Below are 15,072 nucleotides of genomic sequence, written 5' to 3' on the forward strand. Positions count from 1 at the left end.
CTACAGAAGTAGCTTACCACCACCGAGTGTGACTGAGGAGTGAATGAATAATGCGATGTAAAGCGCCTTGAGTATTAGAAAGGCGCTATATAAATTCCATCCATTATTATTATTATTATCCACACTTCAGTAGAAGTTGTGACCACTGTCGTACATGGCATTGTAAGGAATGATGATAAAGCACACACACACACCAAAATCCTAGACTTCCAGCGGCGGGAAAAACCTGCCCCCGCACATCTCCTTTACATGCCCCTCTTAGCTTAGACCTATACCATCTAATCTTTGACATTTCCACCCTGAAAAATACATACATATATATGAATGTATAGGTATAACCGATCTATGCCTCTCATAATTTTATACTGTACACTTCTATCAGGCACATTGGCCTTCATCAGTCAGAGTATTGAGTATAGAAGTTGGGAGGTCATGTTGCAGTTGTATAAGGCCGCAATTGGAGTATTGTGTTCAGTTCTGGGAACCATGTTATAAGAAAGATGTTGAATTGAATTGAATTGAACACTTTATTGTCGTATGTGACAAGTCACAGGCAAATTCTCTGCTTGTCCACCCAAGGTGTGCAAATAGTCGCCCATAAAGGGCACCGACAACATTACAATATCCTCTCCTCCCGAACCAGGTCCCCCTTTGTTCCTCCCCCTCCATCCCCCCAGCTGGGTCTCTATTCCCTGGAGCGCAGGAGGATGAGGGGTGATCATATAGATGTGCACAAAATCACGAGAGGAATAGATTCTGAAGAAGGGTCTCGACCCGAAACGTCGCCTATTCCTTCGCTCCATAGATGCTGCTTCACCCGCTGAGTTTCTCCAGCATTTTGGTCCACCTTCGATTTTTCCAGCATCTGCAGTTCCTTCTTAAACAGAGGAATAGATTGTGTCGGCCCACAGAGTCTCTTGCCCAGAGTGGAGGAACCAGAGGGAATAGGTTCAAGGTAAGGGGGCAAGATTTAATGGGAACCTGGGGGGCAACCTTTGTGCACAAAGGGTGGTGAGTGTATGGAACGAGCTGCCCGAGGAGGTAGTTGAGGCTAGGACGATCCCAACATTTAAGGAGCAATTGGACAGGTACGTGGATAGGTAGACAAAAGTGCTGGAGAAACTCAGCGGGTGAGGCAGCATCTATGGAGCGAAGGAAATAGGCAACGTTTCGGGACGAAACCCTTCTTCAGATAGGGATAGGACAGGTTTAGAGGGATATGGGTCAAACACTAACATGGGACTATTGTTAATGGGACATGTTGGTGTCGTGGGCAAGTGGACTGAAGGTCCTATTTCCACACTATATCATTCCATGACTCCCCTCAGCCTGCAGCATTCCAGAAATAATGTCACACAGTGTGTTCAGCCTTGCAGGAGGATAAGTGATTGTGTACGCGTTATCAAACAACAAATCAGACACACACACACACATACTCTCCCCTCACTGCATGGATTATTACTTTATGCGCTCTGGCGGTAGGTTGCGGGCTAGTCTGTGACGTGGTGTTTACTTTAATACACGTGTCCATTTGCCTCACCCAGCGCCACGCCAAACAGCTCGTCCATTCCTCTGACCGGCGATGGGCAGACCGACGCTGACATCCTCGCCTTCGTGCGGGCAAGGCAAAGCCTCATGCAGAAGAAAGGTGAGACCAAAAAGAGTGGAACTCATGAGGTCATAAGGTCATAGGAGATAGGAGCAGATTTATGCCATTCGGCCCACCAAGTCCACTCCGCCATTCAATCATGGCTGATCTATCTTTCCCTCCTAACCCCATTCTCCTGCCTTCTCCCCGTAACCCCTGACACCCGTACTGATCAAGAATCTACCTAACTCTGCCTTAGAAATATCCATTGACTTGGCCTCCATAGCCTTCTGTGGCAATGAATTCCACAGATTCACCAAACGCTAAAGAAATTCCTCCTCATCTCCGTCCTTTAATTCTGAGGCTATGGCTTATACTCCTACACTCTCCCACTAGTGGAAACATCCTCTCCACATCCACTCTATCCAAGTCTTTCACTATTCTATATGTTTCAATGAGGTCCCCCCCTCATTCTTCTAAACTCCAGCGAGTACAGGCCCATCATATGCTAACGCTCATCATATGCTAACCCACTCATTCATGGGATCATTCTTGTAAACCTCCTCTGGACCCTCTCCAGAGCCAGCACATCCTTCCTCAGATATGGGGCCCAACTCGTGGCGGAGTACGATTGCAAGTGTGCAGGGGTTGGGGGTCGAGGGAAGAAGCCAGAGGACAGGGCAGGCCAACACAACCATCACAATGGAACAAACCAAGAGCTAGTTACTTGTGTAGGAAAGAACTGCAGATGCTGGTTTACACCAACGATAGATACAAAATGCTGGAGTAACTCAGCGTGACAGGCAGGGCCGGATTTGTGAGGCCCCTCCCAATCCCCCACCCCCACGACTAGAGGACCATGACTACCCGACAGTGACAGTGTGACACTTTTACATCATACTGTGTGTTGTCATTAAACAGTTGGTTTTAAAATACATATTGGATTCATCGCGGAGCGGGCGATGCCTTACCGGGACCGCCATTTGAAGCTCTGGAGTGTTGGGCCTGTTGCTTCAACATCATGGAGCTGTGGTTTGCGGAGCTCCCAGCCTCGGGCCGCGCTGATTTGAATATCGCGGAGCCCTGGGAACCCTTTGCCTAGGGCCGCCAGCATGAATCTCCACCCAGCTCAGCCTGTGGACTTCGGGAACCGCGGTCTCCGGTAGGAAGTGGCCGATTTGGAAGTCCAAGCCACTGAGAATGTTCTCCCGTTCCGACGTCGGATGGTGAACCCCCAGATTTCATTGTACCAATGGCCATGAGGGGGGGTCCAAGAGAAGGGGGTCCGTTGGAGACGGGAAAAGGGATCATCAATGGGGGTGAGGACACCTTCCCATGGAAGAACGATGTGAGGCGGAGGCAACGGAAGAAGAGCTCTAAGTCTCGGCGGGCGGGGAACTCATTGAGGTGGGGAAGGAGGGGCACAAAGTTGAGGCCTCTGCTGAGGGTATCAGAGAGGGGGAGGTCAGGGGGGATGGTGAACATACGGCAGGGATGGGGGTTGGGGCAGGAGGAAGGCAGGTGAGTGGACTGAGGCCAAGGCGATGTCTGGTGGAGGGGTGGTCAGGGGGTAGGGGGGTATGAGGACTGTAGTGTTGGTGGGGAAGAGCTGGGGTCACATGGTTTGAGGGGAATGGGGAAGACCCAGTTGAACAGCCACTAAGATTACCGGGGTTGGGGGGCCTAGCACTAGGACCCAGCGCAGTCAAACCCGGGGGAGTGGGAGTCTGCAGCGTGGAAACTTCAGGCCCGGTGCTGAGTCCAGGCTGCAGGTAAGGCGACGGCTGCGGGTTGCTGGAGGGCGGAGGAGTGGCCAGGGTCAGCGGGCAAAGAGTAGGAGGTCCCGGTGGGTGGATGGTCGGTGGGGCGGCGAGGTTCAACGGGTCTGGTGAGGCAGCGAGGTGAGTAGGCCCCCCTAGATCTCGAGGCCCTAAACTTAAGCTTGTCTAGCTTATACGTAAATCCTGCCCTGCTGACAGGCAACATCTCTGGAGAGAAGGAATGGGTGACGCGTCGGGTCGAGACCCTGAAGAAGTACCTCGATCTGCAGTGTCACCCCTTCCTTCCCTCCAGAGAAGCTGCCTGACCCGCTGAGTCACTCCAGCATTTGGTATCTAGCTAGTTACTTGTGTGGGAAGGAACTACGGGTGCTGGATTAAACCGAAGATTGACACAAAATGCTGGAGTATCTCAGTGTCCCGCTGAGTTACTCCAGCAGTTTGTGTCTATCTTCGAGCTTGCTACTTTCCCTTCCTATAACTTCCTGAATTTACTTCGAGGGAAGCAGGAGTTGGAACAGCAAAGTGATAGTGATTAAGAATCAAAGGAGCCCACTTCTCCTTAAAATGCAGACAGATTTTTTTCAAGAGTAAAACACAAAGTGCTGGAGTGACTCAGCGGGTCAGGCAGCATCTTTAGACTTTGGAGCTAACCCCTTCGGCCCACCGAGTCTGCATTGACCAGTTTTCACCCCCGTACACCAACACTATCCCACACACTAGGGACAATTTAAAATTGTACCGAGGCCAATTAACCTTCATACCTGTATGTCTCTGGAGTGTGGGAGGAAACCAGAGCACCCAGTGGAGAAAACCCACGTGGTCACAGGAAGAATGTACAAACACTGTACAGACAGCACCCGTAGACAGGATCGATCCCGGGTCTCTGGCACCGTGAGGCAGCAACTCTACCGCTGCTCCACCTTGCCGCCCGGGAATCTTGACCTGAAACAGCATCTGTCCATTTCCCTTCACAGATGCTGCCTGATCCGCTGAGTTTGTCCAGCAGGTTGTTTATTTTACTCAGGATTCCATCATCTGCAGCCTCAAAGTTCAGACCATTGGGAAGTTAGCTGCTTGAACAGAATATGTGGTGTTGCAGACCCACATTCATCCACTGGATGGCAGTGCTGAGCAAGCTTAAACCTTAAAAGCAAACCTCATAATTGCTCGCTCCTCAAGAATAGGAGCAGAATATGGCCATTCGGCCCATCAAGTCTATTCCACCATTCAATCATGGCTGATCTATCTCTCCCTCTTAACCCCATTCTCCTGCCTTCTCCCCATAACCCCTGACACCCGCCATACTAATCAAGAACCTATCCATCTCTGCCTTAAATATATGGAGTGTTTGGATCAAAGGACTGCATCACAACTAATAATCCCCACCCTCCCCTCCCCTCTCTGAAGTCCACCTCCACCTATATCCCTCCCTTTGTGTTTACATCTCACTTCTCCTCTCCGTATCTGGTACCCTTTTGTCTCCTTTTCATGTTCATAAATTCATAGGTTATAGGAGCAAAATTAGGCCATTCGGCCCAATGTCTACTCCACCATTCTATCATGGCTGGTCTATCTCTCCCTCTCAGCCCCATTCTCCTGCCTTATCCCCACAACTCCTGCCCCGTACAAATCAAGGATCTGTTAATCCCTGCATTTAAAACATCCATTGGCGGCCTCAGCCTTCTGTGGCAATGAATTCCACAGTGTATAGGAAGGAACTGCAGATGCTGGTTTAAACCGAAGATAGACACAAAAAAGCTGGAGTAACTCAGCCGGACAGGCAGCATCTCTGGAGAGAAGGAATGGGTGACGTTTCGGATCGAGAACCTTCTTCATACCCTCTGACTAAAGAAATTCTTCCTCATCTCATTTCTAAAAGATACGTCCTTTAATTCTGAGGCTATGGTCTCTGGTCTTGGACTCTCCCACTAGTGGAAACACCCTCCACATCCACCCTATCCGGGCCTCTTCACCTCCAGACTTTGTCACTTACTGAACCCATCTGCCAACCACTGCCTCCTCACTCACCTGCAAACATCTATCACTTGCCCCTTCCCACTCCACCTCTCTTTTCCAGCTTTCTCCTGCCCCCCATCCCCCCTTCCCATTCCAAGAAGGATCCTGAACCAAACCATCATTTGTACATTTCCTTTGTCACCTACCCCACCCATCTGCTAACCAGACCCCCTTCACCTGCATCCACCTATCACTCGCCAAGCTTTGCCCTGCTCCCTCTCCTTTCCAGCTTTTTCCCCTCTGCTACAATCCGTCTGAAGATGGGTCCCTGCCCGAAACATCGGCTGTCCATTCCCTCCGCACAGACGCTGCCTGCCTCCAGCAGTCTGTGTTTCGCTGTGTCTGAATCCAATGGTGGCCTGCAGTCAAATAATTCAAAGCACATCACGGGTCTTTCCACCACCACCACGCACAAGAAGCACAAGAAGTGACAAGACATACATCATATAGATAGGGTGGTAAAGAAAGCTTTTGGTGTGCTGGCCTTTATAAATCAGAGCATTGAGTATAGAAGTTGGGATGTAATGTTAAAATTGTACAAGGCATTGGTGAGGCCAATTCTGGAGTATGGGGTACAATTTTGGTCGCCTAATTATAGGAAGGATATCAACAAAATAGAGAGAGTACAGAGGAGATTTACTAGAATGTTGCCTGGGTTTCAGCAACTAAGTTACAGAGAAAGGTTGAACAAGTTAGGGCTATATTCTTTGGAGCGCAGAAGGTTAAGGGGGGACTTGATAGAGGTCTTTAAAATGATGAGAGGGATAGACAGAGTTGACGTGGAAAAGCTTTTCCCACTGAGAGTAGGGAAGATTCAAACAAGGGGACATGACTTGAGAATTAAGGGAAAGAAGTTTAGGGGTAACATGAGGGGGAACTTCTTTACTCAGAGAGTGGTGGCTGTGTGGAATGAGCTTCCAGTGGAAGTGGTGGAGGCAGGTTCGTTGGTATCATTTAAAAATAAATTGGATAGTTATATGGACGGGAAAGGAATGGAGGGTTATGGTCTGAGCGCAGGTATATGGGACTAGGGGAGAATACGTGTTCGGCACGGACTAGAAGGGTCGAGATGGCCTGTTTCCGTGCTGTAATTGTTATATGGTTATATGGTGTAACCAAATGATTGGTCACCTTTATTTTAGATATACAGTGTGGAAACAGGTCCTTCAGTCCACCAAGTCCAGGCCAACCAACGATCATGCTAGCACTATCCTATGCACTAGGGACAATTCACAGAAGCCAATTAACCTACAAACCCGCACGTCTTTGGAGTGTGGGAGGAAACCAGAGCACCCGGAGAAAACCCACGCAGGTCACAGGGAGAAGGTACAAACTCCATACAAACAGCACCCGAGGTCAGGATTGAACCCAGGTCTCTGGCGCTGTGAGGCAGCAACTCTACTGCAGTGCCACCGTGCAGAGCTACAGAGGTTGGGAAGGTGGGCTTGTGGAGGGATGAATAGAAAGGTTTTATAACCAAGGTCAAGGTCACTGAGCAGGAGCGGTGGTGAGAGAATGTAATGACACGTTCAGGCTGTGGAGATTGGGAGGGTGGTTAAGCGATGCTGATCAGGCACAATAGATTAATGTCTGTACCGAACATGATGCCAAGACCAACTCTTATCTCCATTCCCTGTATATCGTGTGCTTAAAAGTCTCTTAAACGCCACTACCGTATCTGCCACCACCACCACCCCTGGCAACGCAATCCAGGCACCCGCCACCCGCTGTGTAAAATAACTTACCCCGCACATCCCCTTTAATGCCCCACTCACCTTAAAGCTAGGCCCTCTAACCTTTGTTATTTCCATCCTGGGAAAAGGTTCTGAATGTCCACCCTATCTGTGCCTCTCAAAATGTTATATACTTTTATCAGGGATGGCATAGTGGCGCAGCGGTAGAGTTGCTGCCTTACAGGGCCAGAGACATGACTATGGATTAGGTAGCAAGCAATCCTGACAATGTGTGCTGTCTGTTCAGAGTGCGTACGTTCTCCCTGTGACCATGTGGGGTTTCTCCGGGTGCTCCGGTTTCCACCCCCACTACAAAGGCATGCAGGTTTGTAAGTTCATTGGCTTCTGTAAATTGTAAATTGTTTCCGCGCTGTATTTCTTAAGTCTGAAGTCTAAAGGTCTCCCCTCAACCTCCAACATGCCAGAGAAGACAATCCAAGTCTGTCCAACCTCTTCTTGGAGTATGCAGGAGTAATGGTATTTATACGTATCTGGATTCTTGCATCAGTGATGTATTTAAAACCCAGCCAGACCGCTGGAGTTTTTAAATTTAATGAATCTGCAAAAACAACATACCATTTTAACAGGAAAGAAATTACCAGATTATTAATAAAAACATCAGTTACACTAACATTTTCTTGGACCTGACGTAGAATCTGAAGTCATCACCATTGGTAATGAAGGTACTGCAGGCACTGGTTTACACCAAAGATAGACACAAAATGCTGGAGTAACTCATTTTAGTTTAGTTTGTTGTCACGTGTACCGAGGTACAGCGAAAAGCTTTCGTTGCGCGCTAGCCAGTCAGCAGAAAGACAAATACATGATTACAATCGACCATTTACAGTGTACAGATACATGATAAGGGAATAACGTTGTGTGCAAGGTAAAGCCAGCAAAGTCCGATCAAGTATAGTCCAAGGGTCACCAAAGAGGTAGATAGTAGTTCAGCACTGCTCCCTGGTTCAGGCAGCGTCTCTGGAGAAAAGGAATAGGTGATGTTTCGGGTCGAGACCCTTCCTCAGACTCAAGCTTCAGACTGCAGTGTGAAGAAGAGCCCCGACCCCGAAACGTCACCTATTCCTTTTCTCCAGAGTTGCTGCTCGTCCCGCTGAGTTACTCCAGCAGTGTGTGTGTCTGTCTTCGGTTTAAACCAGCACCTGCAGTTCCTTCCGACGCACTGTGTTCTTCTCGGGCAGCCTATCGAAGGACTCGTTGGGTGAACACACTAGGTCAACGCTTTCAATGCAAATGCAGAGTCATTGAGGAATGAATCTGAGCATCTGCAATGACTGTTCCCTCAATGCTCACATGCTTCTGCTCACCTGTACACGAATGTTATGTCAGGTCAGGAAGCTCAAATAGTCAGGGGGATACCATGAAGGAAACAGGAAAGAGGAAGCACTGTTCACAGTCCTTATTTACCAATGGTGCAAATTGATATTTTTTTAAACGCTGACCTTAATAAAATTATCTCACTTTGCAGGTCTAAGAACTAAATAGTTGCCTCCGAAGACAATGACCAGCGGATTGACAGGACTGATGCTTGGAAGGTTCTGGGAAGCAGCAATCACTTTCCGACATCAGGGAACCAGCTCCAAGATGTAGCATCCGATGTTTGAATGCATGTCAAGGAGGAACAGGGCGCAACTATTATTGTCCGTTTCCTGCCTACGCTTTCCAACAGCAAGTTTGCCATCGCATCTTCTCCTCAATGGACAAGATATTGTTCCCGGGGATATTGCTCACAGAGGTCCACTGGCACTCTCTTCAATGTTTCCCTGACTGTTACTAGATTGCTGGGAATCTACGCCATCTTTTCTCTGGCACCTGGTGTGTCCTGCAGTCCTTTGTCCCATTTTATCATCATGTTTGCTCGCTGTGCCTCTCTGCGCAGGCGGGGGACCTTTATATCGACCAAATGATCAGACTCGGGTGGCCCCTACATGTTCCCAATGCCACCTGAGTCACAAGAGCAAATAAACTCATCACTGTGCAACTCCGTGAGTTCAGTAAATGCAGGGGTAAGGTATTGTGGTGGTTAACTTACTGCAGTAGTTCATTTGGACCCAGAGATATGAATGTGATCGCAATGGCACCTGATCAATGGTATTTTATTGTATACATCTACCTAGCTGCAGTCAAACTCCTTTTAAGTTCAGTAAAACTCGACTACAGGTGACTAGGCTGTCGCCACATGGTCACCAGGGTGTTGCCTGTATGGTCGTGAGTAGTCTCAGTCACCCAAAGAGTCGTAGCATCTTTCTGGTCGCCGCTGGATTTTCAACATGTTCAAAAAATTTCGGCGACTGTGGGTTGACGCCAATGAGTGTAGCTTGACTTCTCCTGACGTAGGTGCTGTCGTAGGTTGTAGCCCGGTGACGTAGGTTGTCGCCGGATGCTGACTTCGGTGAATTCCATTGGTAGGTTGTCGTAGACATTGTCGTAGGGGATCCAGTCGCCGGGTTTTCGGCGACCTGATACGACTATGACAGTCGCCTAAAATAATCGCCTAAGTGGGACAAGCCCTTCACTCAACATAGGCACAATCATACTTAAATACACGTGTAGGGAGAATAGATTCCCCAACAGTTACCACGTTTCTGGCGCCATTTTGTATAATTCAACTCTCGAGTTGTTAAAGATGTGGAGTCTCAACTTGGCCATAAAGGCCCGTTGTCCCGGTGATGGCACTGGCTCGGAGTTGCAGGGGTCGGCCTGGCGATGCGTTGGTGTCCTCCACCGCGGCTCAGTGCACTGCAGGCCACGTCCGATCCACGCTCTCGGCCTCTTGGTGCGGACCTCTTGAACCGACAACTCGTCCCGGACACGGCATCCCGCCGACGAGCCGTCCCCGCGGCCACCGCTCCACCTCCGTGCCCCTGGGCGCCTCGCACAGCCGACCCCACAACACCCAGAGCCCCCCCTGGAGTGCCAGCAAGGCGGGTCCCCAGCCCAATCACCAGCACCGATCCTCTTCTATGTCTGTCGCTGCCACCATGTTGAAGTGGATTCCCATGAAAGCTGTGGGAAGTTATTGTGGAAACACAATAAACAACTGGACTAATAGCACAGCAGAAGCTCACCATAGCAAGCAAAATGTCGAAACAAGGATCTACAGATGGTGGTTTACCAAGGAAAGACTCAAAGTGCTGGAGTCACAGTGGACCAGGCAGCATTTTAGTTTAGTTTAGAGATACAGACCATGTCAAAGTCTTTTCGAAAGTCCATGTAGACAATGTCCACTGCCCTGCCATGTTTAGTTTAGCTTATTTAACTTTGGTGATCCGGCGCAGAAACAGGCCTTTCATCCTACCGAGTCCGCGCCGACCAGCGATCCCCACAAACCAACACTATCCTGCACTCCAGGGACATTTTACAATTATACCAAACCAATAAATCGACAAACCTGTACGTCTTTGGCGTGTGGGAGGGACCCGGAGAAAACCCACGCAGGTCACGGGGAGAACGTACAAACTCCGTACAGACTGCACCCGTAGTCAGGAGCGAACCCGGGTCTCTGGCGCTGTGAGGCAGTAACTCTACCGCTGCGCCGCCCTAACGTACATAAAGTTCCCGAGCAACACAGTCGTCAATTCTACGAATACAGCCATTATGATCACTAAAGGTCCAGTCCATGAATGCCATCTTTGTTGTGAATGCAAACGTCCCACGAAGAACGTGACTTGCGCCTCATATCAAGCCAGCCAACCCTTACCTCAGTACAACGTAGGTGGCCGATACGATTTCCCAAAGCTGCCTGGATCACAAGAGCAAATAAACTCAACCAATGTGCTACTCAATTAACTCAGTGAAATGCAGGGTTGACATAGTCTGGCAGGGTAACCTACTGGCAAACCACAAAGTGCTGGAGAAACTTCATGAGTGAGAACCTCATTTCCTAAGAATGATCCCAGGAATGAGTGGGTTAACCTATGATGAGTGTATGACGGCACTGGGCCTGTACTCGCTGGAGTTTAGAAGTATGAGGGGAGGGGACCTCATTGAAACGTACAGAATATTAAAAGACTTGGATAGAGTGGACATTTCCAGGGGCGGAAAACCGGGGGGGGGGGGGCAGAGGGGACACGTACCCCCCCCCCCCCCCCCCCATGTTTTGAGAGGTGGGGGACATTCCCCCCAAGTTTTTGTGATCCCGATATTAAATTCTCCTCTTTTAGCGCTGGATTGAGCTTCCGAAGCCTCGCGTGTGTGTGTGTGTGTGTGTGTGTGTGTGTGTGTGTGTGTGTGTGTGTGTGTGTGTGTGTGTGTGTGTGTGTGTGTGTGAGTGTGCGCATGCGCGCGGGGCCGCCAAAAAATTGTGTCCCCCGTCCCCTCCATGTTTTGATAGCGAGTTCCGCTCTTGGATGTTTCCACTAGTGGGAGAGTCTCGGACTAGAGGTCACAGCCTCAGAATTAAAGGACGTTCTTTTAGGAAGGAGATGGGGAGAAATTTATTTAGTCAGAAGGCGGTGAATCTCGGCCTGAAATGTCACCCATTCCTTCTCTCCGGAGATGCTGTCTATCCCGCTGAGTTGCTTCAGCATTTTGAGTTTATCTTCGTTGTAAACCAGCACCTGCATTTCCTATTTTCCTTCCGACACAAGAGGGGTTTTTTTGTGCGCGTTTATTGAGGTGCTAAGAGTTCACTGGCCTTTCAAACGTAGTGCAGTGATGTCCCGTGATGTTTGCCGAGCTCTTTGCCTTATTGAACGGAAGATAAATAAATGGTGCCTGTGACAGCCTGTTGTTTGGAAACTAATGGGGATAGTCTTAGTGTCAAAGGATAGTCAACCTCTTCACAGATGAAAAGAAGGCACAAGGTGCTGGAGTAGGTCGGGCAATGGGTCGGGCAGTATAATCTGGAGAACATGGATAAGTGACATCTCGTAGAATAGCACAGAACAGGCCCTTCTGCCCGCAAAGACCAGCCAAGACCATTACTTTATCCACCTGCGCATAACCCATTCCCTCCATTCCCTACAGATCCAAGGCCTATCTAAAAGCCTCCAAAACGCCACTATCCTATCTGCCTCCACCACGTCAATGCGTTCCAGGCCCCCACCACCCTCTGTGTAAAAATATTGCTCCAAGCATCTTCTTTATTCTTTGCCTCTCTCAACTTAAAGCAAAACCCTTCTTGTATTTTGATATTTCCACCCTGGGATAAAGGTTCTGAATGTCTACCCTATCTGTGCCCCTCTGACAAATATTGTACCACCAGGCTATATCAGAGAGTAATACGAACAGTTTTGGTCTCCTAATCTGAGGAAGGACATTCTTGCCATGAAGGGAGTACAGAGAAGGTTCACCAGACTGATTCCTGGGATGTCAGGATTTTCATATGAAGAAAGACTGGATAGACTCGGTTTGTACTCGCTAGAATTTAGAAGATTGAGGGGGGATCTTATAGAAACTTACAAAATTCTTAAGGGGTTGGACAGGCTAGATGCAGGAAGATTGTTCCCGATGTTGGGGAAGTCCAGAACAAGGGGTCACAGTTAAAGGATAAGGGGGAAATCTTTTAGGACCGAGATGAGGAAAACATTTTTCACACAGAGAGTGGTGAATCTCTGGAATTCTCTGCCACAGAAGGTAGTTGAGGCCAGTTCATTGGCTATATTTAAGAGGGAGTTAAATGTGGCCCTTGTGGCTAAAGGGATCAGGGGGTATGGAGAGAAAGCAGGTACAGGATACTGAGTTGGATGATCAGCCATGATCATATTGAATGGCGGTGCAGGCTCGAAGGGCCGAATGGCCTACTCCTGCACCTATTTTCTATGTTTCTATGATCTTCCTTCACACTCTCGCCAGTCTAAAGAAGGGTCTAGATCCGAAACGACGCCTGTCCATTCCCTCCACAGAAACAGCCTGACCCGCTGAGTTCCTCCAGCACTTTGTGTTTAGCTCAGGATGCCAGCATCTGCAGTTCCTTATATCCCCACACTCTTTCTTTTCAGTGTGACGGGTGTGTGGAACAAACTGCCAGAGGAGGTGGTTGAGGCAAGTCCAGTAATAGCATTTAAAAGATGCTTGGATAGGAGAGGTTTATAGGCTATCAGTGGTTCTTTGAGGCAGACTGGCAAGATGGGGCATCTTGGTCAGCATGGTCAAGTTGGGCCGAAGGGTCTGTACTGTGCACTATGACGCTATAACTATGACTGTCGCACAGCTCTACATACGTAATAGGTAACAATTAACAGCTTTTAGCATTAAAACCTGTAGGAAGAACATCTGACTGCTAATTTGAGTCCCAAAATAAAGTTACATTAAATACTACACATTTATTAGTATCCTTGCAAAACCTGTCCCCAAATGCAAGGTTTGTTCTACACAATCTGGAATCCTGGGGTGTGTAGGGGGGGGAGGGGGAGGGATAAGTGGAAGCACATCCAGGTGGGGTATAGGGAAGACAGGAGGAAAAATGAGGGGTGGGGGCTGAAGAGACAGTGGGTGGTTGCATGTTAGTTGCCTAAAGTTGGTAAATTCAATGCTCATATCAAAGAATAGACCCACAAATAGTGCTGGAGTAACTCAGCGGGTCAGGCAGCATCTCTGGAGAAGATGGATAGGTGACATTTCGGGACGGGATCCTTCTTCAGACGGATCTGACTTCAAGTAACCCTTGCATGCCCTCTCTCTCCGTCCCTCCCCCACCCTAGTCGTGTACTAGTTTCACTGTCCTACTGGTGAGTTTCATTGTGCGTATAACTCGTTCCCATCCAGCCCACCACAGCCAACGATGGACCGCTCCCTTCATCAACGTTACTTTCATGCATATCTTCCATTTGTTTGTTCTACATCTCTCTACATCGCCGTCTGTATCTCTCGTTGGCCTCTCCCCGGACTCTCAGTCTGAAGAAGGGTCTCCTCCCAAAGTGACACCCAGTGCAGATATATATGTGCTTGTAGATCTGCTTCTGTGGCTAGCACGCAGATAGCCGCCTGTATTAGGCATCATCTTGGAGCCATTCCTTTCCCCCAGAGATGCTGCCTGTCCCGCTGAGTTCCTCCAGTGTTTTGTCTCTGTCTTTGATGTCCGCACCGCTGGGCTGCGAGCTACCCAAGCGTAACACGAGGCGCTGTTCTGTTCACCATCTGCCCAGCACCAACCTGTCTCCCCTGCATCACGCCCTGCTGGATAGCAACAGCCTGAGTGAGGTAGTGGTGTGTAATAGCCTGTGAGGACCAGAAAACTGACGGTGGATATCGGCTGAACAGGTTCGGCCGGCAGAGAGAATAAGCAAAGGGTTTTCATCCAGAAGGGACTAGCTGGTATAATTCGTCCGTTCGACCCATCTCACGCCACCCGTCCAGCGAGATGGTGAACGCTGGTTCGTGCTGAAGCAGGGTGTTGAAGTCACGGCCGCAGCCATGTCCCACTTCACTCTCTACTGCGTCAGGGTCAGCTGGAGCGTGGTGCTGCTGCTGGGATATTTCCTTTACTTGTTCCTTGGAGCTGCCGTTTTCCAGGCACTGGAGAGACAGGCGGAGGCAAACACTGGAAAAGCTGACGTTCCTCACAAACTATAGCTGTCTGGATGGACCTGCCCTGGAGAGGTTTGTGCAGGTAAGCAGAGAGAGAGAGAGAGAGAGAGAGAGAGAGACTGAGGGGAAGGCAAGGTGCTGGAATCGTGAAAAACCCCATCCATGGAACTGATGCACTGCACCGCAGATGTTTCATCAAAGGCTTGTCCCACCCTGGTCATTCGGTTCAGTTCAGTGTAGTTTATTGTCAGGTGTACCGAGGTACAGTGAAAAGCTTTTGTTGCATGCTAACCAGTCAGCGGAAAGACAATACATGATTACAATCCATCAATTTACAATGTATAGATACATGATAAGGGAATAACGTTTCATGTAAGGGTAAGGCAGCAAAGTCCGATCAAGGACAGTCCGAGGGTCAAGCTTCTCCCTGCTCATGTTGGGCAGAAGGTACAGAAGCTTGAAAGCG

General features: G+C 49.1%; 1 protein-coding gene across 1 annotated transcript in view; it reads left to right on the forward strand.

The window, feature by feature from the left end:
• Positions 1-9,117, forward strand: part of kif6 (kinesin family member 6) — a 548,981-nt gene extending 539,864 nt beyond the window's left edge. The window contains exons 21-22 of the mRNA XM_033020572.1: positions 1,545-1,648; positions 8,605-9,117. Of these exons, the coding sequence (XP_032876463.1) occupies positions 1,545-1,648; positions 8,605-8,621 (121 nt within the window). The 3' untranslated portion in view covers positions 8,622-9,117. The remainder of the gene's footprint in view (positions 1-1,544; positions 1,649-8,604) is intronic.
• The last annotated feature ends 5,955 nt before the right edge of the window (positions 9,118-15,072 follow it).

This window comes from Amblyraja radiata, chromosome 5, assembly GCF_010909765.2.
Source record: "Amblyraja radiata isolate CabotCenter1 chromosome 5, sAmbRad1.1.pri, whole genome shotgun sequence".
In the NCBI taxonomy this organism is placed as follows: Eukaryota; Metazoa; Chordata; class Chondrichthyes; order Rajiformes; family Rajidae; genus Amblyraja; species Amblyraja radiata.